This window comes from Chinchilla lanigera, unplaced genomic scaffold (assembly GCF_000276665.1).
Source record: "Chinchilla lanigera isolate Chin_1 unplaced genomic scaffold, ChiLan1.0 scaffold00026, whole genome shotgun sequence".
NCBI lineage: Eukaryota > Metazoa > Chordata > Mammalia > Rodentia > Chinchillidae > Chinchilla > Chinchilla lanigera.
The window spans coordinates 8,977,595-9,000,957 of NW_004955427.1; the positions used below are offsets into that span (position 1 = coordinate 8,977,595).

General features: G+C 38.5%; 1 protein-coding gene across 2 annotated transcripts in view; it reads left to right on the forward strand.

Moving 5' to 3' along the window:
• Positions 1-23,363, forward strand: part of Hhla2 (HERV-H LTR-associating 2) — a 63,262-nt gene that overhangs the window by 33,208 nt on the left and 6,691 nt on the right. For both annotated transcript variants that reach the window (XM_013515059.1, XM_013515060.1), the window contains exons 2-5: positions 12,005-12,090; positions 13,882-14,238; positions 19,292-19,558; positions 21,721-22,038. In XM_013515059.1, coding sequence (XP_013370513.1) covers positions 12,027-12,090; positions 13,882-14,238; positions 19,292-19,558; positions 21,721-22,038 — 1,006 coding nt within the window. In that variant the 5' untranslated portion in view covers positions 12,005-12,026. The remainder of the gene's footprint in view (positions 1-12,004; positions 12,091-13,881; positions 14,239-19,291; positions 19,559-21,720; positions 22,039-23,363) is intronic.

A 23,363-nucleotide genomic window follows, 5' to 3' on the forward strand; every position in this document is an offset into this window, starting at 1 on the left:
AAGCACCCTGGCTTCCTGCTGAGTCACTTAGCCAAACCTCTAGACTCCCCAAGTTGACACAATGTATCAACCATAACACTAGGTTTTCTAAAATGTAGCTATTGTGAATGAATTTCTTTACTTGACTTATCAGACTATTCATTATTAGTTTAAAAATCTGCTTTTTGCTGTAGTTTAGATCTTAAATGTCTCCCCCAAAGATCTCTATGTTGTTTTGTACAATGCTATTGGGATGTGATAGAAACTTTAAGAGTGGGACCTAGTGAGAAGTCATTAGATCCTTAGGTATGTCCCCAAGAAATTACGAGACTCCAGTTTCTCTTTATTTTTTTGTTCCTTCTGTATCTAATTTGTTGAGGGCTTTTATCATGACAGAATTTTGAATTTTATTGAACAATTTTTCCATATCCATAGAGATGATCATGTTTTTGTTGTCCTTTATCTCGTTGATGCAATGTATGACATTTATTGATTTGGATCAATTAAACCCCTAGGCTAAATCTTACTTGGTCATGGTATATGATCTTTTTGTGTGCTATTAGATTCATATTGCTAGTATCTTATTGAAAATTTTTGCATCTATGTTTGTGAGGGATATTGGTGTATAGTTTTCTTTTTTTAAAACCCTGTCCTTGCTGGTTTTGGTATCAGGGTAATGCTGGCTTCATTGAATGAATGACTCAGGAAGAATTCCCTTCCTTTTCCATTTTTTTGGGAATAGAAGAATTATTATTTATTTTTCTTTAAAGGTTTAGTAAAATTCGGCAGTGAAGTCATTTGGCCTTGTGCTTTCTTTTTTAGGGATACTTTTTATTACCTATTCAATGTTGTTACTTGTTATTGGTCTGTTGAGGGTTTTTATGTCTTTATGGCTCAATTTTGCTTGGTTACATGTCCAGAAAGTTATCTCATCCAAATATTCAATTTTTGTTGTGCATTTGTTCATAATACTCTTCAATTATCCTTTGATTTCTGTGGTATCATTTGTAGTGTCTCTTTCATAGCAGATTTCAAAGAATCTAGACACACTGGGCATGGTGGTGTAGACCTGTAATCCCAGCACTCAGGAGGCCATGAGCTTGAGGACAGCTTAGACTATAAAGTGAGTTCAAGGCCAGCCTGAACAGCATGGTAAAATTTTATCTCAAAAAGACCCCCAAAAAAAAGAATCTAGACAAGCTGAGCCTCTCAGGGTGGGTCACTCAGCTACTTTTCAGGGCCTTGGGAAGCCAAGCTGCTCAAGGACAGCTAGTTTGCTGCCTCTTGTAGCTATGGCTGGGCAGAGTCACCTGACCAGTTTGAGGTACTATGTGTGAATAAGTGAGGTCACCCTGGTGCTTTGTAGGACCACAGGAAGTTGGAGTCACAAGAAGACACTGTGTAGCATGAGTGTTTTCATTCAACTTTCCATTTGGAAAAGTCACATGGGCTAGCTATTTCTCTGAGTGGAGTGCAACAGTGCAGATTCCCTAGCAGCTCCCTAACCTGAGATCAGGGTTTGTGAGGGTGCAGGCTTCCTTAGCAGCTGATACTTCAGGTGTCTATGGCATTAGTGGGGACTGCTGGGAGTCTCCAACTTACCTTACTAGGCCCCATCGTGCAAAGTCCTTATTTGAGGGTTGATCTGGACTGGGAAGATGGGATGGTAGATGTTGTATGCCTCATTCCTTCGCTTATAAGGCCATCTAGTTCTCTGTGCCCTGTGGCATGTCTGCCATATGCCTTTTGCACTTGAGTGTCCTCTCCACAGATATCAGATAGTCAGTATATAGAGAGAAGTGGCAATAGATAGGGGCCAAGATGAGACTCAGAAGGTAAAGCTAGTTGGTAATTAATAGCATCACTAGAAGGAGCAACAGGGTCAAGGAATGTTATTGAGTATATCTGTATGCACAAGAAAGAGCCCTGTGAGAGCAGATGTTGGAAGAAGGGTGAAGGTCTAGGGAAAGACAGGAGTGGGCAGAACTGAGACGGGGAGGGACACGCAGAAGATGGATGTGACAGAAAGACAGACAAATCAGCTTTTTAAAGAAAGCAGTAGCTAATCTTTTGATAGTAATGGGCTCAGGGCCAATGCAAGGAGAAGCAGGATCGTCCTTTGGCAGTGAATCACGCTGGGTCTCGAGTTCACTGCCTGAACATACAGGGCCACGGGCAAAACTGCCTCATTTATAAAAATTCTCTTATCCGAAACATTACTCACCACTGGTGGATTTCCTACTCCTTCTTTCTCCTTCTGCCTGAATTTGATGGTGCCTTTACTAAATCCAGGAAATTCTACAGAATTTCTAAATTTAGAAACAAATAAAACTGAGCAGAGTTTGACCAACCTGGTATATATATAAGCAGCTTGATTTGTATCAATGGGCTGACATGCCCACATGGCCAGGTGTGCCACGTGCATATTCTCTGCATATGAGTGTCTAGACACAGATTTAAAGCTTCTATATTGTCCTTGCTATACTTTTAATTTTACAAATTCAGCAAATTTGTAGTATTTAATTACAGATAATTGTGAGATGTCAAATTCATTCTTTCTACAAATATTCAAGTCTCAACTGTATACTATGAAATTGCTTTACTGCTCTGTAGGCTTAATTTTAAGTCACCTTGAAAATAGGGATTTGTATAGTTCTATGTTTGTGTGTATGTATGTGTAGTTCTGTTTTTTTGAAAAAACAAAGAAACAATCGTCCTGGAAAGCCAAACAGCTAACCAAATGCTCTTATTGTTTTGTAATAGGAAGCCTCTATATTTTCAAAATGATACTTCACTTTATAGTAAGTATTTTCCTTTTAAGTTTGACACTAAAAGAAAACAGGAATTTTAAGGTGAATGCAGTTTTATTGTTCAAAAACCTCCGATAGAAAACATAAGGCACATTAAATTTAACTACAAAATTCTAATGGCTCATAACTAATGTTTGCTGTAGCTTCAAAATTAGGTCTCTTTGCTACTGTTACCAAGCACATGTGTCTTTACTCTCTTCAAAAGGCAATGCAGCTTCTTTCTGCATTTTGTTGTGGTGAGACATAAGATTATTATTTTCAGTGATTTGTTTATGTAGATACAAACAGGGCTCACTTCCTGTGTCAGTAGCTCTTTATCAGCTATTTTTCCCACCAATTATTTTCATTTTGTTTTTCTTTAGGCTGTTTGGGGGACACAGGAAATCCCCATTTAAAACTGTTTAAATGCATCCATTTATTGACAGCTCAGGGTAAGGAACCCAGAAGAGGTAGAAAGAAGGGACACAGCGAGGACATTACAAAATCAGATCCTTTCCATGTTTCTGCTCTGTCGTTCTTGTCCTGCTGGCCTTTAATCCTTACACCTGTTTTCTCACATCTATAATGTGGCTGTTGAAGCTCTTGGCATCAAATCACCATGCAGAAAGTAAAGAAAAGGGGTTTCCAGTCAAGTCCTGCTCTTGCATCTATCTTATTTATAAGAAAAACAGGTTTCCACGGAGTCCTCCCAATAGACCTCCTTGTGTCTCACTCCCCAAAATAATGTCCAAATAGTTTTTTGTGCTTTTTTTTCAGTTTGATTTCAGTAGTTTATTTTGGAAGAAAGCAGTGCAAAAAGGTGGCCACACTTTCCTGTATCCCTTGGGACAGGATCAGAAGTGGGACATACACACATTGTAACTTGGGTCCAACATCAAGAGTCATGTAAACATGGTTACTTGGTGTATCTTCAACTTCCAAGAACCTTGAGATGTTCTAAGCGGCTTCCGTCTCTGACCCCAAGCCCAGTGCAACTGCAGCTTCACAATGGTCACTTCTCTAAACTGTCTTTCTCAAATAGAGAGGACTCCCCCACTCCAGCCCTGAACCAGTCACGGTCATTCCATTTACATTTTCCGAACACTTCTTTAATTCTCCATTTAGTAAGAGGAGATCATATACTATGCAGGCGGGGCAGAGAAAGAGTTCTGTCACAAAGAAAGTAGGGAAATGATTCTGCTGTTTGCCACATTGTTCTTTCATATTCTATCCATTTTCCATGATTAACTTTGCTTTTAAATAGTTTCCTCAGCATTCTTAGCTGACGCCTGCTGGGTGGCTTCTTGTATTCAACTACTGTAATCTCACAGATATGATTTTTCTGAAATATTAATATTACTTCATCATTTGCATTCTACTTGCTTAGCGTGGCTTACAAGAGTGATAGCAATCTATGCTTATATATCTTGCCTGCATTTTCTGTTTCATGTGGTCTGCTTGGTTTAATCATCACATAAGATTTATGTTCTTTTGCTGCTGCTTCTTTGTTCTATTGTCTGTCTGGAATATCTGCCCTCCTCAGCTTTCCTCTTTTCTGCCTTATGGGCTGGTTTCTCCTTGTCCTCTGAAACTGATGCTTTTCAAAACTCTACTACAGGGGCTGGGGACTTAGCTCAGTGGCACAGTGCCTGCCTGGCAAGTGGAAGGTCATGAGTTCAATTCCCGTTACCAGAAAAAACAAAACAAAACAAAACAAAAAAAAGCTTTACTGCAGCCCAGCAACCTTCAGCATTTTTTCTCTGCCCTCGAATAGCACCTGCTGGGAACCCTCATTGCCGCTTGTATGGCAGCATTATGATTTATTTGTTTGTATCATCTACCTGTCACAGTACTAGACTGAGCTTTTTGGGATTAAAGGCTGTCTGACTCCCTCTTGTACAGTTCATGATCTGTAGGTGATGGTCAGATTGTTTATTTTTAGTGGCAGAAAAACGTTAAGCTTGCTGGGTGACAGTGTAGAGTATCATTCAAAGAAAAACTCAGTCCTGTTTCCTAAAGGGTCAGAACAAATTTGAAGTGTTTCATTTTCTCTTGTTTCTCAGAAGTTTAATATTTTCCAGCTCTAACTTAAGAATGGTTTGTGAGGAGGACACAGAGCTGGGGCAATGAAACTTCATGAACAAAAATGACTTGGCAGACTTGATCCTGAGCTATCCAGAAACCTCACTGCTATGAAGCAAACATGATAACCTCTCTACTTTGGAAAGGACTCACTGAGGTGGACCAGCAATTTCTCTTTTCTTATGTACCAGGCATTTAGGTTACCAACATCTTTAAATTCCAAGGACAGAGAGCCACTAGTTCACCTGTACATAGGAATAAGTACTTTCCAAAAAGTAGCCCATTATAAAGCATTGTTTCATAAAAACTCCAAGTAAAGTGTGAACCTGGAGTTCAGCTTTGTAATGATTGTTTTTGTTTATTCTTTACTCTAAATCCTTGATTCTGATATTCAGTTATGGATGACTTTCTCTAAAACATTGAATTGTAGATATAAGGAATTCTTTATTTCTGGAGGTGAAAAGACGACACAGGGATTGAACTTAAATGGTTAATCTCATCATGGGGGACGAGAAATACTGGATATGTCACTTACCTTTCAGTAGTCATATTTAAAGGTAACAACTCCAAGCAGCGTAGGATGGAATTATGATATCAAATTGAGATGATAAACCTAAGTCAACACGGAAGCTTCCTATCTCAGTGCAGTCCATATTCTTTGACCTGTAGGTGCTGCTGATCCTTCTCTGTGTTATAGAAATCTGGTTCACATCATTATAGTGAATGTTTATTCCATTATTTTAAACTTGTCATTGCTTCAGTTGAAATCCTTACATATGACAGCATCAGGGCCAGTTGTTGATCTGATTTTTAAAAAATTTAAGTATCTCAATTATATTTTGAATTTTATAAGCTTGAAATGTAAATATCCATCTATTCTCTAAGGTTCTGGGCAGGAAGAAGTCAAGGTCTTGTGCTGAGTATGGGCCATTCTTTGTTTTTTTCTATTTTATCTTTTTGTGCTATCTGAATCCATAATGTAGTATCTCCTGTTCCTAGTTTTTGTTCTTTGAAAGTGCCCAGAAGTATTTGCATTGAAATTATCACAGAAGAGTCCAACTCCTTCGGATTTTTATAATTGTCTTTCAAGCTCTCACCATTAACTCCTTCATGACAAATATAATAGATTTTCACCTTCTTTTCTTGTGGCTGACTTTCATTTAGCCATTCCAATGCATTCATCTTATTCAACGTGATTGCTGTAGGATCACCAAGTTAGTTCTTGTCCTCCCTTCTAATTAATTCAAGGTATTTTGTTAAATTACTTAATGATGATGATACACTGAACTGATGCGAGTAGGAGTTTATAGAGACAGCACATTGGGTCCCTACAGACATGTGGTGTGCTGTGGGAATTAGTCACATGTTTCATAGAGGAATAGGCGCCTGTTTTCTCTAGTGGAACATGGCCTTAAATCTGTACACGCTCAACACTTTTCCTAGTAGCATCTTGCCTAATTGCTCACTAATTTTATGTGCTTGGCAGAAGGCCTGCTCTCTGGTTTGTTAACTCTGGCAATTTCTATTCCTGCTGATTTTTCTTTTCTTTTTTCTTCCTTTGGTTGCCCAACATTCTTGCTAAAAACAAACAAACAAACAAACAAAAAAACCCCCATCTTGTCCAGATATATTCCTTTTTATGTAGCGCATGAACCATAAACATAAAGCATACACATACTAAGGAGGGCTGGATGGTGTACTTTTTTGTAAAAAGCAGCATTTAATGATGGAGTCTGACTTGGAAAATGGTCGTTGGAGGCCTGAGTTAGGAGGCCCTAGACCTTCCTGTGCAATGTGGTTTCCTGTACAAGAGCTTTGTCTTGGGCTCTACTTCTGGGGCCCTGGCCCTGGCCCTGGCTGATATGGGGATCTGTGGGCAAGGGGTGAGAGTGATCTCGTTAACTGTGAGATACCTGTGAGGATGTGTAGGCAGCCAGATAAGGCAGAGAAAGACTCTGAACAAGGATGTGGCTTGAGTTCAGGGCGGTTGTAAACCACAGAAGACCACATTTTCTGGGGGGTTGTGGACCATTTCTCTTCTTGAAGACACCACTGTGACAGGCAGTAGTAAAGGCGTGTAACTCCTCAGCTATAGCTTCCATCATTGAGGAACGTTCTTCTGAAGAAGCTGCAGGGATGCGAGCAGATAGCAGTAGCTGAGCAGTGAGTGAATGACAACTTAAATGACCAAAGTCACTGCAGGGACCCAGGCAGGTGATTAACTGTCTGCTAATGAGCAAAACATACAAATTTAAATAAGTGACATTTTCAAAACAGCTATTTTTATTGGACCCAGTTTATGAACCACCCTAGAGGTTTTTGGGCATTAGTTGTCTCCAGAGACCTTAACTGATTGGGGAGGCAGAGAAAGAGAAAGAGAGAGACAGACAGACAGACAGACAGACAAAGACAGAGACAAACAGAGAAACAGAGAGAGACTGAGTCCAGGTCCCAGTGTCATTGCCACAGTTCTGAATGTCATCAGTGACCCTGGATCCTCTGGCGAGGCCCGTTTCAACATGTCCTCCGTTATAACTTCCCAAGGAAACTCACAGAGACTGGTACCCCTTGCTCTTTATTTACAGACCCAAATAAGACTGCCATACAGTTAAAATGCTGTGTAGTGGGGAATGGCATCTGGCTCCAATAATGGCTGTCCCAAGGGGCCAGGTGCACGGCGAGGAAGCACGTAGGAGTCACTTTGACCCTGGGAAACTGGCCAGTGGGGGAAAGCTAAAAGCTAATTCCTCCGGGTCTCTTCCTCTGGTGGTTTCGAGGTGCTGTGCTTCTCAGAGCCTGCGAATGAGAAAGTGGCTGTTTTATGTTCTGTGTTTGCGGCCACCAAGGCAGCTACAGTCTTGCATCTTCTTTCCATTCTTCCTGGTTGAATGCCTCCATCTTTTTATTGTTACTGACCCGCAGTTGTACCCCCTCAAAAATGTATCCCTACATACTCCTAGCCTGGTTTCCAAAAGAAAACAAACAAGACGCTGAATTGAACAGACCTTAAGACAAAGGCAGTACCCCCTCGAATGAAATGTTTCTATCCAATATTTGAATCCCTCAGTGGTGGCTTTTCATTGTAAAACATCAGAGAAGAGATATTTTGAATAGAGAGAAGTAGGTAATCCTCATATTGTGATGTTGTTCGTTTGCTGTCCAAACAAAGTCAATCCTATTAAAATCTAAGTGGATCGTAAGGAGAAATCCCCAGGATGCTACAGCGTTTTCCTTCTGTTCCCATTTCTTTCACAAATTGGCCCAGTGCCATGAACACTGTGGAGAGACAATGAATTTAAAAACAATGCAAAGAAGACTGCAGCACTGAGGGATCTGCTTTTCCTCAAAGGAATTCAGAATGTTCATGATGATGAGAGTATTGTGAAACGTTGTTTTCAGAAAGGAGCATTGACTTATTCTGTGGCTTGGCCAGATAGAGTTACGAGGCCAGAACTAGCCTTGAGTGCTACTGATGTGTGCACGTGCAAACCTGACTCAACTGCAAGTGACGTATGTCATCATCCTCACAGTTAGTCCTGATGGCTCCTGTCAATGTGGTCTGTAGCTATTAAGTTGAGTGTAGGGATAACTGGTTCTTCTTATTTCATGCTTGTAGAAATGGCCCCAATTTTCTTTTCTGTCTGATTAGTTTTAGCATCTGGATTTCTTCTTGTTGTGCTCATTACAGGAGCTGGCTGTCTTTGCCTTTCTCCCTCACATCTGGAATCTAGCCAGAATGCACCAGAACAAGATGCTTCTAACATTTGAACCCTTTTGTAAGCATGCTGATTGCAACTTGGATAACTTCACTTTAATCCAAGGTGGAAGCTTACTGCTGCTTTGGGGGCAAAATATAAATGTCTAAAAATAAAACTGAGGCATAAAAATAGGGCCAAATACTCATTAAGTGCCTCACTTAGCTGAATGCTGAAATTATTTCAACAGTGCTAAATCAAGCCTTTGTGTAGAAGAGGTTTAGTATATATATATTTTTATTCATAGGGCTTTATCTTAGATGATAAGTGGGTTACTGTCATTTGTCATTTTATTCCAAATTCAGGAATTAAATAGTTTCCAGGACTCAATTTTCAGCTCAGGCTGACCTTTGAATCAGAGAGCATGTATTCATGAATCTTTGGGAATGTATGTCGTGGGATGCTGTGGAGAGATTGAAGAAGTAGGAGGAGCAGGAACCAGAGTGTGTAAAGCTTGCTAGGATAGGGCTAAAAAATCTACATCTTGCTGAGTGTGGTGGGAAGCCACTGCAGGGATTTAATTAGGATAATAGAATGACTTATATGTTTTAAAAATACAGCTCTTGACAATGGTGTTGATGGTGGGTTCTAAGGAGGCAAGAGCAGAAAACCGTTACCAGCCAGATGTCTATTTTTAGATACCCATGTAAGAGATGACAGTAGCCCTGGAGCAATGTGGTGACAGTGAAGTGGGAAAGAAGTGGAAAGTACATTAACAGATTAGATATGGGGCATGTAGGAATGGAAAAATCAAGGTTAGTTTTCTAGCCTGAACTGGAAAAAGTGGCCCCATTTATGTTGATGAAGACTGAGGTCCCGTTATCTTGCTTTGTTTGGGACGGGGCACAGAAAAATGGACAAGGAAAGGAAACAGAAATTTGGGCTCTTGTTAACTTCATGGTGTGGTAGGACCATACGAGCCAAATGAGCAGCAGAACACATGCCCTCAAAATAGGACCTGGAGGATTTTGAGAATCCTTGGCTTATAGATGCCGTACGGAAGAACTCATCCAGGGAGAAAGTAGGAAGAAAGTAGTGGGACTGTGAACATCACATGTTTGTGAACAGGGCAAGCAGGAGAGAACCAAACCAGGAATAAGGAAGAACACAGTGAAAAGGGAAAACTTGAGGAATGCAGCGTCTGAAATGAAAAGCAGAAGTTAGCAGCCGGGTGTGCTGAGCACCCCTGTGAGGTGAGGACGACAGATGGTGTCAGTGTTTTTAGCAATAAGAGATTCTTGGTGACAGTGAGGGCGGATTTTGCTATGTCATGCAAATAAGAGCCTTCAATGGATCGAGCGAAGATTGTAAAGAGGAGAATGGGGAAAATCGTTTTTAGAATAATAGAGCCTAAGAATAGGTAGAGAGAAAAATCAAGAGTCAAAGGGGGATCTGAGTGTTTTTCTCATTTTCTTAAGATGTGCAATATTGGAGAATTTGTAGTTACGGGACTGATGTAGCAGAGAGAAAGTGATGATAAAGTGAGAGAGGGTATCATTGCAGAGACATATTTCCTGAGTTCAAAAATGATCTTTCTGGGCTCCCTTCTGTCCCTCTCAGACAGAAGCTTTCTTTCAATACATTCTTCTTACTCTTAAAAAAATGTTGTGTGGGATGCAGATCTCAGTGAAGGGTTTGGCCTTGGATAAGAGCAGGACAAGAGACATAAAGAGCGGATACCTCTGGTATTAGGCTGGTTGAACTGTGTTAGGATGATGAAGCAACCTTCATGACTAATCAAACTAATGAAGCAAGACTATCAGCGCCAAGCGAAATGGAGAAGGGGGATGACGGCAGTTGCAAGAGAAAGCAGGAAACGCGGGCACCCTCATGAACAGGGGCAACGTAAAGCCGTGTAAAAGCGGTCAGCGCCAAGGAATGTCCCAAAGTTACATTGAACAAGGTGGATTTCACTTGAGTTTTGCTTGGAAAGAGGCTGAGATCAAATTTTAGTTTTTTAAATGGCCCATAAAAATCAAAAGTATTATTGAATGTTTACATATTTTCAGAGTAGAAAAATGAGTTTATCAGTTACTTGTAATCTCTTTCAGAAATAATCATTGTAACACGTATCATTTCATCTACTATATATGATAGTGCATTTACAGGAAGAGATACAAAAAGTATTTTGATAACATACTATTGTACAATAATTTTCACTTTATCAAATATTTTACCTATTGCTATTAAATGGAAGGAAGCTAGTGAGCAGTAACTTTTCTCTATTTATATTTAATTTGTTTTGATTATCTCCAATATTTATATAGGTATATCTGTAAGAAAAAAGTACAGTCTTGTTGAAAAGATCATCTCTTAAGATTGTACCTTTAATTATTTTCTTCTGATATTTAAAATGTAAGAATAAACCTATGAATTATTAGCCTACAGGTTTTCTTTTGACGAAGGAGTCTAGTCTTACCTTTTAGGATATTTTAAACATTCTACAATCTCACATCACACATTGAATTTAGAACATATTTTTTCAGTAGTAGAACTGCCAAGTGATTTCTTTAAAACATTCTTTTAGGGATTTTTTCAAACACATTATATTGTATTCTTTTAAAAAGCTATTTCTTGAAGAGTAATAATTAACTATAATCCCATCATCCAAAAAACCCATTATATTTTACCTGTAACTACGTTGTATTTTTTCTGTTTTGCCATATTTATTCTCTGTCTCCCTCTTTCTCTTCCTTCCTTTGTTTTCTCCCTCTTCCCCTCCTCCTCTCTCTCCCTCCTCCTTTCCTCTCCCTCTGTCTCTGCCTCACTCTCTTATTTTTGAAAGCTTTTTGTAAACCATGACCTTAGTGTCTGCACTAGTGCTGTGTATTTATGGATATGTTTCAAAGTTTCAGTTTTTTAAATATTTTATGTGTGATTATAAATAAAACCATAGCTAACATCACTGGCACTTGAATTAATTTTTGGTATATTCTACTAGAAAAGCAATATACGTCCATTGTAGAATGCTTTATGAATAATAAAGACTAGGATCCAGAGAGCCACTGGTAAGTAAATGTCAAATCCATTCATTCAATAGCCATTTTTATGCACCTATCATACGGCAGGCGCTGTTCCAGATGTGAAAGCTGCTCTTCCAAGTTAACATCCTAGTGCACATTTGGTGATAGATCCTATTAGCGTTCTATATGAAAAAATGTGTGTTCCGCTGCAAAATGGAGTGTGGTATTTAAAATTGTACTGGTTTGATTTTGCTCCTATAACAAGTTAAGAACTTCCATACCATTGAATTTTTACAATACCATGTTAATGACTACAGAATAATTATTTGTGCGAATGTACAATAGCTTAATCTCATGGACTCAGACACTATAATTCTTTTCCAGTTCCTTCTTCATTTAAAATCCATAATGTGAATTCTCTGCTTCACTTTGACAGCATACTATGACCTTCATAAGACATGAAGGCACAGGTGGTGTTGTCTTTCCTCCTCACTCTCCTCCAGTCTCTCTGTGGATTTCAAGGTAATTTCTTTCATAATGCAAGAGTTAGTTATTTGTATCATGAGATAGGCACAAGAGCATAAAATACAAAGTGGCTACAGATAGCACAGTCACTATCCGAAATGCTCCAAAATCCAGAAATTTTTGAGTGCTAACATGATGGTCCCAGTGGAAAATTCCACACCTGAGCTCATATGACAGATCAATCAAAACGCAAAAGCATTGAAAATATTGTGTAAAGTTACCTTCAGACCATTTGTATAAGGTGCTTATGAAACATAAGTGATTTTATGCCTAGATTAGACTTGGGTCACATCCTCGAGTATGTATAAAACACAAAACACTTCTAGTTCCAATCATTTCAGATAAGAAAGGCCTAGCTCTATTTCTCTGTAGCCAAAGCATTGTGGATTTTCCTAAGTGATCAGTTCATGAGAAACATGGAACAGGCTAGAAGTCTGCACAAAGATTAGAAACTATATTTTCTTCTGTTCATTCTGATTAAGGGTCTTTATATTTTCTTATCTGCTGTGAGAAATAAAATCACAAAGAAAGGCAAGTTTAATTTTTTAAGTGGAAACTTGGTATCTAGCACCTAATGGAAGATATTATCACCTTTGCTAAATCCTGTGATAGGCATTTTTAATTATCCAAAGGAATATTAGAGGGGTATGGTAGACAGTTAGGGAGGTTGATAGTCACTGCTTTCTTTCTCATCTTTCCATGTATTCTTCTCATTGTAATGCACATCTTTTTAGATCTCTGTGGAGAAACCAAATCTCTCTAAGGAAGGGAGAAGTGACATGGAAGGGTTGAAGGGGCCCAGAAAGAGTGAGCAGAGGAAAAAGATGGTAGCAGAACAACATAAGTACCTATTCTTCCATCCGGGATGCTCTTGGCCAAGATCCAAGGGAGTCTATTCATTTTTTTATATAAAATAAGGCACTTTCCCATTTTAATTTCTTAGAGTCCAAGGAGAAACAAAATATCTACTTAAACTGTTTTCTGAATTGGTCAAACAAACTAGATGTTGTTTTCCATGATGTGAAATGACCAGGTATGTTTTCCTTGCAAAAACCTTAATCATGTTGAATTCACTTGTTTTTGGAAATTAACTTCTAAAATTGACAGTAAAACAGTAAAAGCACTTAAATCAAGAGGATCTGATTCCACATTTCTACCCAGAATATTTTTTTAACTCTTGCTTTCATTGACTCATAGGATATCAGGTGAGTGGTCCCAAATTTATTTCTTCTTTTGGGATTCTCCTGTCCGTATACTCCCCTGCTTTAGACTAGCATCTAGATATTTCTAAAAGACTACTGAACCTAGCATTTTTCAACATATATTTCCTAACCAAATATTTTGTGACCCAGGCAAGCTAAGTTTGTCGTTCTTTTGGGGCCTTTTGGCTACAGCTAATTGGACAAACTAGTTATTTTTATAATAGGTGTAAAATGAACATGCTCTACAATTGAACTAACAGGAGTTTTTAATATACATATTTTCCAGTACTTCAGCATGCCAGGATCAGGAGAGAGAGAAGACTACTGATTAAGTGGTAGCAAGCTACAGTACCTGTTCTTTGGACTGTTGTCAGTTCTCACAGTCGCATTGAATCCAACAGATACTCAGTTAAAATGGAAGAAACGCAAATACAGAGCTTTATGGCATCTTATCCAATAACCAGAAAGCCCGATCTGTTAATGAACAGACTGCTCAGCTAAGCTGGTTCCTTTAGATAACTGTATATAATCCTCTATAAGCACCCATCACTAATTCTCTTCATAACATCTCTGCTGTTGATTTTAGGTACTTCCTTTTCAGTTTTCTTCAATCACCTTAGAAGTACGAATGACGAGATTGTCGTTGGAAGGTACGATGAAGATATAATTCTCCCTTGCTCATTCGAGAATGAGCCTGATGTTGTAATCCACTGGAAGAATCAAGATAACTACAATGTTCACAGTTACTACAAAGGCCGTGACCATTTGGAAAACCAAGATCCTAAATTCACAAACAGGACATCTCTCTTCTATAGCAAGATTCAAAACGGGAATGCCTCTCTATATTTCAGAAGATTAAGTCTTCTGGATGAAGGAATTTACATCTGCTATGTGGGAACAGCAGCTAGACAGAGCACAAAGAAAGTGGTGCTAAAGGTGGGAGGTGAGTGTTCATGTAAGATTTCACAAGACTTCGGGATGACATTCAATAAATAAGTCAATTCCCGCAAATCTAGTTTGTTTTCCACACACACTATCTCATAGCATGACTATAATAAATATAGCCTTGACTGTTATTCATGCATTTCCAGTGTATTTTATTACAAAAAGTATTGTGATGAGTATCTTCATTGTTATATTTAACACTAGGAAATTATATGAAATAAAATTACCAGAAGTAGGATTTTAATATGTTAATGACACCAGAAGCATCATAATATCCATTTTTCTTTTAGTTCAGTCAGCACTAAATATTATGGATCTTAAATTTCTGCCAATATAACTAAAAATACTAAATTTTTATTTAAATTGCTTCTTTCTATAGTAAAATGAAGTTATTATTTAATTACATACTTTCTTCATCTCTAAAGCAACTATATATTTTTGTGCTATGTATAGTCATTATATTAGCTGCTGCCAAATTTTATGGTAACATTGAATCAAACAGCCATTCAGTTAAATTTTGATATAGCTCAGTGGCAAAGTGCCTGCCTGACAAGCATAAGGTCCTGAGTTTGATTCCTGGTACCAAAAAAAAAGTAGTTGGAACACAGCTTCGTGGCTTATTTCTAATATTCAAAGTACTAGATTCTTGATGATGTGGTCCATTAATGATTGGGCTCCTGATCACAAATACACAAGTATATTGGAGGCATAGTATAAGATATTGTGCTTTATTTTGTACCATTTTAGAGATGTGCTTTTTATAAATTGAAGGTCTGTGGCAACCTTGTGTTGATGAAGTCTGTAGCTACCTTTTTTTCAACAGCATGTGTTCACTTCATGTTTCATTGGCATTTGGTAATTTTCACAGTATTTCCAACCTTTCCATTATTAATATATTTGTTATTGTGGTCTATTAGAAGTGATATTTGAAGTTTATAATTGCTTTGAGGTGCTACAAATCCCGTTCATGCAAAACAGTGAATTTAGTACATAAGTTTCTGATTACTCCACCCACTAGCTGGTCCCATGTCTCTCTCCCTCTTGGACCTCCCCATTCCCTGTGACACAGTGATCTTAAGATTATGTGAAATGATAGTTCTACAATGAGCTACAAGTGTTCAAGTGAAAGGAAGAGTGCTATGGCTCCCATAAGTCTTTAGCTACAAGTCACTAGTGAGAAAACACTTTAGGAAGTGATACAGCCCAAAAGCTAGACCCTTTTGCCAAAGAACTAAATACAAAGAAAAACTTCTCAAGGCAAATGAAAGGTGCTATTGCAATGAACACATGAATGATAAGAAAGCAAACCTGCCTTACTGTTGATATGGAGAAAGTTTGGGTGGTCTAGATAGAAGGTTAAGCTAGCTACAACATTCCCTTAAGTTACAGACTCACCTGGAGCAAAGCCTAACTCTCTTCAGTTTTATGAAGGCTGAGAGAGATGAAGAGGCTGCACGCGAAGATTTTGAAGGTAGCACAGATTATTCATGAAGTTTAGGGAAGAATCTGTCTTCATGACATAAAAGTGCAGAGGGAAGAAGCAAGTACTGATGCAGAAACTACAGCAAGTTATCTAGGAGACCTAGCTAAGATAAAAGATGAAGGTGGTACACTTAACACATTTTCAGTGTAAGTGAAACAATCTAGTATTGGAAGAAGATGCCACTTAAGACTTTCACAGCTGGGAGGAGAAGTTAATGTCTGGCTTCAAAGCTTCACAGGATAGACATTCTCTTGTTAGGTACTAATGTAGCTGAGCACTTAAAGTTGAAGTCAATGCCCACATACTGTTCCAAAAATTCTAGGACCTTAAACTTTGTACTAAATCTACTTTTCCTATGCTCTCTTCCTATGCTCTATAAATGGAATAACCAAATCAGGACGACAGTACATTTCTTTATAGGGTGTACTGAATATTTAAAGCTCAATATTGAGTAGTACTGCTTAGAGGAAAAGTTAAAAAAAGATTCCTTTGAAAACATTACCGCTTATCAACAATGCGCCTAGTTACCAGTGATCTCTGAGGGAGCTGTCCAGCGAGATTAACATTGTATGCCTGCTAGCACAACACCCACTTGGCAGCCCATGAATCAAGGAGAAATTTAAACTTTCAAATCTTATTATCAAAGGAATTTATATCATAAGGCTATAGCTGCCATAGACGGCAATTCCTCTAACATGATCATTTCCTCTGGGAAAATTAAATAGAAAAGATCTGTAAAGGAGTCACCATTCTAGATGCCATTGCACGTATGGCCAGGTACAGTGGAGCATGCTTTTAGTTCCAGGTACTTGGGAGGCCAAGGCGGGTAAGTGATAAGTTCGAGCCTGGCCTGGGCAACTGAGCACAAAAAGAGATGAGGTACAGCTCAGTGTGGAATGCTGGCTTCAATCTCCAGTGCTTCTGAGAGGAGCCCAATATAGCAACATTAGTAGGAGTTTGAAGGAAGTTAGTTTCCATCCTATGGATGACATCGAGGGCTCAAGACTTCAGTGGAAGAAGTAAGTGCAGATTGGAGGAAACAGGAAGGGAACCAGAGTTTTAATGGAAGCTGAAGTTGTGAGCCAATTGATGCATCTCATGATAAAACTTTAATGAATGAGGAGTTACTTCTCATGCATGAGAAAGGAAAGTGGTTTCTTTAAATGGAATCAACCGGTGAAGATGCTACTGGCGTGACAACAAAGGACAGCATTACAGAGACTTAGCTGATAAAGCAGCAGCAAGGTTTGAGGAGACTGACACCAAATTTGCAAGTTCTACTGTGGGTAAAATGCTATCAAACTGCATCAGAAAAACGTTTCATGAGAGGAAGACTTAACTGATGCAGCAGACTTTACTGTTGTTTTATTTTAAGAAATAACTACATTCTTCCAGTGAAGGTGTTTGGCCCCTTTGTCAAAGAGAAGGTAGCTGAGTGTGCTTGCAGTTGTTTCTGCACCTTCTAGTCTATTCCATTGATCCTTGGGTCTAGTTTTTTGCCTGTTTTTATCACTGTAGCTTTGTAATATAATTTCAAGTTGGAGATTGTGATGCCCGCTGCCTTGCCTTTGTTGCCCAGGCTTGCCTTTGCTATTCTAGATCTCTTTTGATTCCAAATGAAGTTTAAGAATGTTTTTTCCAGTTCTGTGGGGTGAACTATTGATGTTTTGATTGGAATTGCATTAAATCTGTATAACAATTTAGGGAGTATGACCATTATCACTACATTAGTTCTTCCCAATGAAGAGCAAGGAATATCTTTCCATTTTCTGATATCCTCTTTAATCTCTTTCTTTAGAGCATTGTAATTTTCAATGGATAGACCTTCTTCCTTTGTTAGATTTATTCTTAAGTATTCTACTTTTTGGAATGCTATTGTAAAGTGTGTTTCCCTAATTTCTCTTACAATGAGTTTGTTGTTTGTGTACAGGAATGCTATTAATTTTTGAGTGTTGATTTTATATCCAGCTACATGACTGAATTTGGTTAGTAAATGTAGAAGGCTTTTGGTGGAGTTTATTTGGTCTCCCATGTAGAGCACATGTCATCTGCAAATCATGACAATTGAACTTCTTCCTTTCCTGTATTTATTCCTTTCATTTCTTTATCTTGTTTAATTGTTCTGGTTAATGTTCTCCAGAACTATATTGAACAGGAGTGGTGATAGCAGACATCTTTGCCTTGTTCCTGATTTTAGAGTGAAAACTTTCAGTTTTTGACCATTTAATATGTACCACAGTGATATATGCACGTTCATATTTATAGCAGTATAATTTGTGATACCTAAATCTTGGAAACAGTCCAAATGTCCATCAATCAATGAGTGGATAAACATATGGTTTTTTATACAATGCAGTACTACTCCGTCATAAACAAAGATCAGCTTAAGACATTTCTGGGTAAATGGATGCATCTTGAGTGCATACTCTGAAGTGAAATAAGTTGGACACACATATATCTGTATTAAATTTTTTGCTGGTGTGAGAATATAAAAGTGTAAATAAGGACAAAAATGTATAATACATATTGTGAAATAGGAAGAGAATGTTGAAATAGGAAGAAGAACTAGGCAGGAGAGACGGGGAAAGGAAGGAAGGGAAGAGAAAAAAAATAAAAGAAGAAAAAAGGAAGCAAAGCTTTTGTAAATAAGGAGGGGAAGAGGGGTTGAACAGAGAAGAAAGGGAAAAAGGAAGCATCGAGTAATATGTACAGGTACAAATTCCCTACGATGAATGTGATCATTGTGTATACATAAAATATACCAGTATACTTAATTAAAAAAGAGATAATTACAATCAACCCAACCTTCAGCATCCATCACCCTGACCATTCAACACCCATCAAGGTAGAGATGAGACCCTGCACAAGCTTGCCAATGGCTCAGACAATTGTTAGCCATTTCTAACAGTATTTCTAAATTAAGTGCATGCATTGTTTTTGAGACCTGCTATTGTACACTTAAAGAGACATCACATGAAATAGTTTTTATATGCCCTGGGACATGAAAAAAAATTATAAGATTTGCTTTATTGCTATATTCAGTGGACCTGAACTTGCAATATCATGTCTCCAAGGTATGCCTGAATAGGTTATATTTGGGGATATATTTTCTGATGGATTGTTCTAACTCACCCTTGTTCTTTCTCCCTTTGCTTGATATCTTGGAACTGCTTGACATCTGGACTCAGAATTCCAGAATCATACATAAGCAGAGACTCAAATAGGCTGTTGGTGTCTGGAGTTCGGGGATTCCCATGAACTCTAGTTTATAGACTTTGACCACATTTTTTTCTTGCTCGGGGGATAAGGTCAGGAGATTTGTTAGCTAAGTTTCTAGGAAATAGAGATTGTTATCCATGCAGGCTCTTTTTCATCTTTCTGGAATAATGACATATATCTGAAACCTTTATGGAAGTTTTATTTTGTATGGTTTTCTTTTCAGTACCTACCAAGTTTTGCTCATAAATCTTAACTTTTCAGTTTATAAGCATTAAGAAATATTCTGCACAGATGGCCCAGGAGGAAACTAAGGGTGACCGGTGTCCCCGTGTCTCTCTCTCCTGCCTAGCCTTCCTCACTCCTGCTATGAAGTACGAGAAGAGAAACACAAGCAGTTTCCTGGTGTGCAGTGTGCTCAGCGTTTATCCTCGTCCACACATCACATGGAAAGCGGACTCTGCATTTGTCCCTGGAAGCATAACAGAAGAAACGGGGTACTTGGGCCCTTTTTATGTTAGCAGTACTCTGAATATCACAGGATCAAATTCATCTTATGAATGTGTGATTAAAAATCCATTGCTGAAGCAAACATGGACCGGGCAGTGGACACAAGCAGGTAGGCTCCATGGGACTTCCTGAGCTCTGCGCTGTGTCAGAGGGCCAGGCTCCTGGGAAGCAAATCCACAGGAAAGAGAAAGAAGAAGAAAACAATTCATCTTGAGGCAATGTTCATTCTTACTGGCTACATTATCTTAGGCAATCATTTTCAGTCCTCAGCACTGTTTCTTCTTTGAGGTGGAAGTATCCTTAACTTGGTAGTTGTTTATGATTTGAATAAAAATATTTGTGAAATGGAAAGCAGCAAATCTATTCATGAATATTATTATATTTCTCCACGGTTCAACCTCCAAGTAGGATTTTATACCTGTATTGCCCTTTAGAGAGATCAAAGGAGAAAGAAAAGTTTCTTAGCGGGTTGAAGAATTAATTATTGTTATTATTTGTGGTTTAGCCTCTTAACATTGCATCGGTCCATTAATCTTTATCCAACACTTTTATCACAGCATAATCAGATTTTTATCCTCCTCCTTTTCTAATTATTTTAAAAGGCTAAACTTTGATCAATCTCTATCCACAAACTTCTCTTTAAGAAACTGTCAAGGGAAAGAAAAATTAATTGGATACCTTTTTATCCAATTCTAAGGCTTTATACTGATTAAAAGCATGGCAAAATTTTCTGTAACTCTTTCTTTTATGGAGGAAGTAGAAGTTAGCTGTTCCTTTTAGCCTTACCCATTCCAGGATTTCATATTCTCAAAATGTTCACCAACAAAATACTGAAATTGTGACCACGTTTATATGATTCCAGGATTAAAGAACTCAAATACTCACCTGCTACCAGCCAGGCAGCAATGAAAACATAAAAAAGGGTTCAAATTTTAACATCAAATAGTAAATATTTTCTCTGGAGAATAATTATTCCCATGTTCCTTTAGAATTAAGTACCCTGAAGCAACAATGATTCCTTAAATTCAGTACTCTTGTCTTACTGAGACTCTAATATTTTTCAAGATTTGTCATGCTCAGATGGTGAACTTCAGAACAGAGATGCTTAGGCATTTCTGGATCCACAGCATGTCATACAAGCATGTAAAGATAAGACTGAACTGGGAATGTAACATGCAAAGGGAGTGATTAATGGGGGGGTGGTTATCAAATATATACCTAAGGTGTCGTGCAGTCAGAATTGTAGTAGTAAAAGATTCCAGGAGAATATCAGCACTCCAGGTACAAAGCACAAAAGCACCAAGGAGTGAAATATTCTGGGATTTATGGAAATCCAAATGATTGGGGGTAAAACTTGAAAAGTCAAGACTTAAACCTAGAGAGAGAGGCAAAAAACAAATGAAATATTTTCTATACCTTTCTAAAGAAATTGAAATTATCCTGAGGCAAAGGAGGATTTGAAACATCAGAGAGAGCCTAGATTTGCATCTTAGGTATTTCGCTGTGATCCCTCTCTTCTGCAGGTACACTGGAGGCAGGAGGTTTAGGGCAGGGATGGCGAACCTTTCGGAGCTTTCAATGATACAAACAGCGTGTTGCGGCACGTGTGCCGTAAGTTCACCACCACTGGTCTAGGGCCAGGGAGAACAGTCTATGTCTGTCCATAGAATTCAGCCTGCAGAGACGCAGAACAGGAATGACAAGTTGGAGCTGGAGCTAGAGAGCCTCGCTAATAATACCCCACAGAGTCCCTCTTCTGAAAGAGCTCCACTGAGACATAACCTGCCCATAGTTAGAAATATACTATCTATGTGCAGGAAAGAGAATTGGCCTAGAGAGGTATGAAGTGGTCAAGACCATAAAAATTAAAGGAAGCACTAAGGGCTGGGTAGAGTTACCTGAGGGGAGTCCTGGGGAACAGGAGCATTTGGGATGGGGTCAACAGGAGGTTAGAAGTCTAGTAGCAGGTAGCAACATTCCTGGGTGCTTATTGTCAGGATGTGGATGTTAATACCAAGATATATCACCTCCCTAGCTGGCCCAGATTTATCTATTTTTGAAAGACTTTAATTTTGGGGGTGGGGAAATCTTTAAAATAGGGCCAATAAAGTTTTTTTTAATGAAACTCTTCAGTACAGACATTTAATTGCTTTCAAATGATATTTCCAAAGATATCAGTATTGCAGTATTCATTCCCTACTAAATGTAACTTAAAAAATTCATTTGACAATTTTATCTCCCTTGATGTTTCCTTTTCTGTTCTGTTGTTAGGTGACCTTTGTAAAAGACAAAGTGAATACGTTTCGCTCTCATGTCAAGGAATAAGAAATTTTTCTCTACAAAATGAAGACTTCATAGTCACTTGGTCCAGAATGAAAAGTGAAATCTCTTCCATCTTGGGTTGCTATATGAGCTCCTCACAAATTCCAGTAATCAATGAACCCAGATTCTCTTGGAACAAAGAGCTGCAAAACCAGAATGATTTCTCTATGACTTTGACCGATCTTCATCTTTCAGACAGTGGGGAATATCTGTGCAATATTTCTTCAAGAAAATATACTCTGCTCACGGTCCACTCACTGCATATAGGTAAGTTGAAGGTAGGTTAAATGAAACATTTTGGCTATAACAGTAAAAAAAAAAGGCAGAACCTTTTGTATATCATACAAACTGTTAGGTTAGCTTTTAGAGAATATTTCAGTTCTTCTTAAAATGTCATCAATTTCTGGGCAAGATTATAGAAAACCCTCCCTCCTTGGATTACACAAAAAGTTTATTGAAAAAATACTCCCATGAGGTTTCCTTTTATTGGTTTCAGGACTTCAGAAATTGTCTTGGCGACCGTGGGCCAAGTATATTCAACCTCTGTTCAGGGCTATTCATAATATATGCCTTAAAGCCCAGGTTTTGGAGCTGAGACTGTAAACACAGTGGGAAGTTCTAAATGGGGCCCCACTGGCGGCTGAGAAAACATGGCATTGTGCATTAATTTGGTGGAAATAATAACCACCTGACATATGAAACACTGTGTATGCTCAATTCAGTTTACTTTTTAAGCCTCGATAGTTAACTGCTGAAAATTTATTATTTAAAGTACTTCTGGTTCATTAACCTAAGAGTCAGGGTAGATGTACTGTGGAGTTGGCTTCCTAGGTGATCTGAGGGATCCCCCCATCCTTCATCTATCAATTTGATATAGGGGCGATGGTAGCTTTCTGCTGTTAATACAGGCTGTTTGTATGAGTGGACTTTGTAAGGTTTTAGAAATTTTTAACATTCCAGCTGCAAAAATGAGGAGGAATAACGCAGCTCTTTGGAGGCTTAGCTATTCTATATAGTAAGATTGGAAGTAAGAGCACAGAGCTGTCATTGGGTTACGTGGTCTTACAAAAAAAAGCTTCTAGACACTAAGTTGTAATACTTCCTTGTAGAGCTGCCACTTTGACAGTATAGAATGAAAAAATAGGATGCATTTGAAACTTCTATCTCTCTCTAAAATAAGAGTGTCAGTTTTATGTAAAATGCAGTTGAGCCTGCGTTCTATTTTTAAAAGTGTTGCCTCATGTTGGATTCATTCTGGAGTATGGAAAAATAATCAGGAAGAATCTGTCTGAAGACCACATATGGCCCCTGTTCCTAACCAGAGATGTGATTTCTAGTTCACACGAAGTGAGGCATCAGGATTATCCTTTCTCTGACAGGCTTTACAGAACCTCTCATTCCCAAGTTAACCCTGGCCAGTGAGGATGGGGGAGGCAGCCACAGTCCCCCAAGGAGAGGCCTGGAGCAGGAACCACCCAGACGGAGATGGGAAAATGGCAAAGAGTTGTGGTATCCTACACATTAGCTTTCAAGGAAATTTCGTTTTCAAGGGGCTGGGGACATAGATCAGTGGTAGAGTATTTGTCTACCAT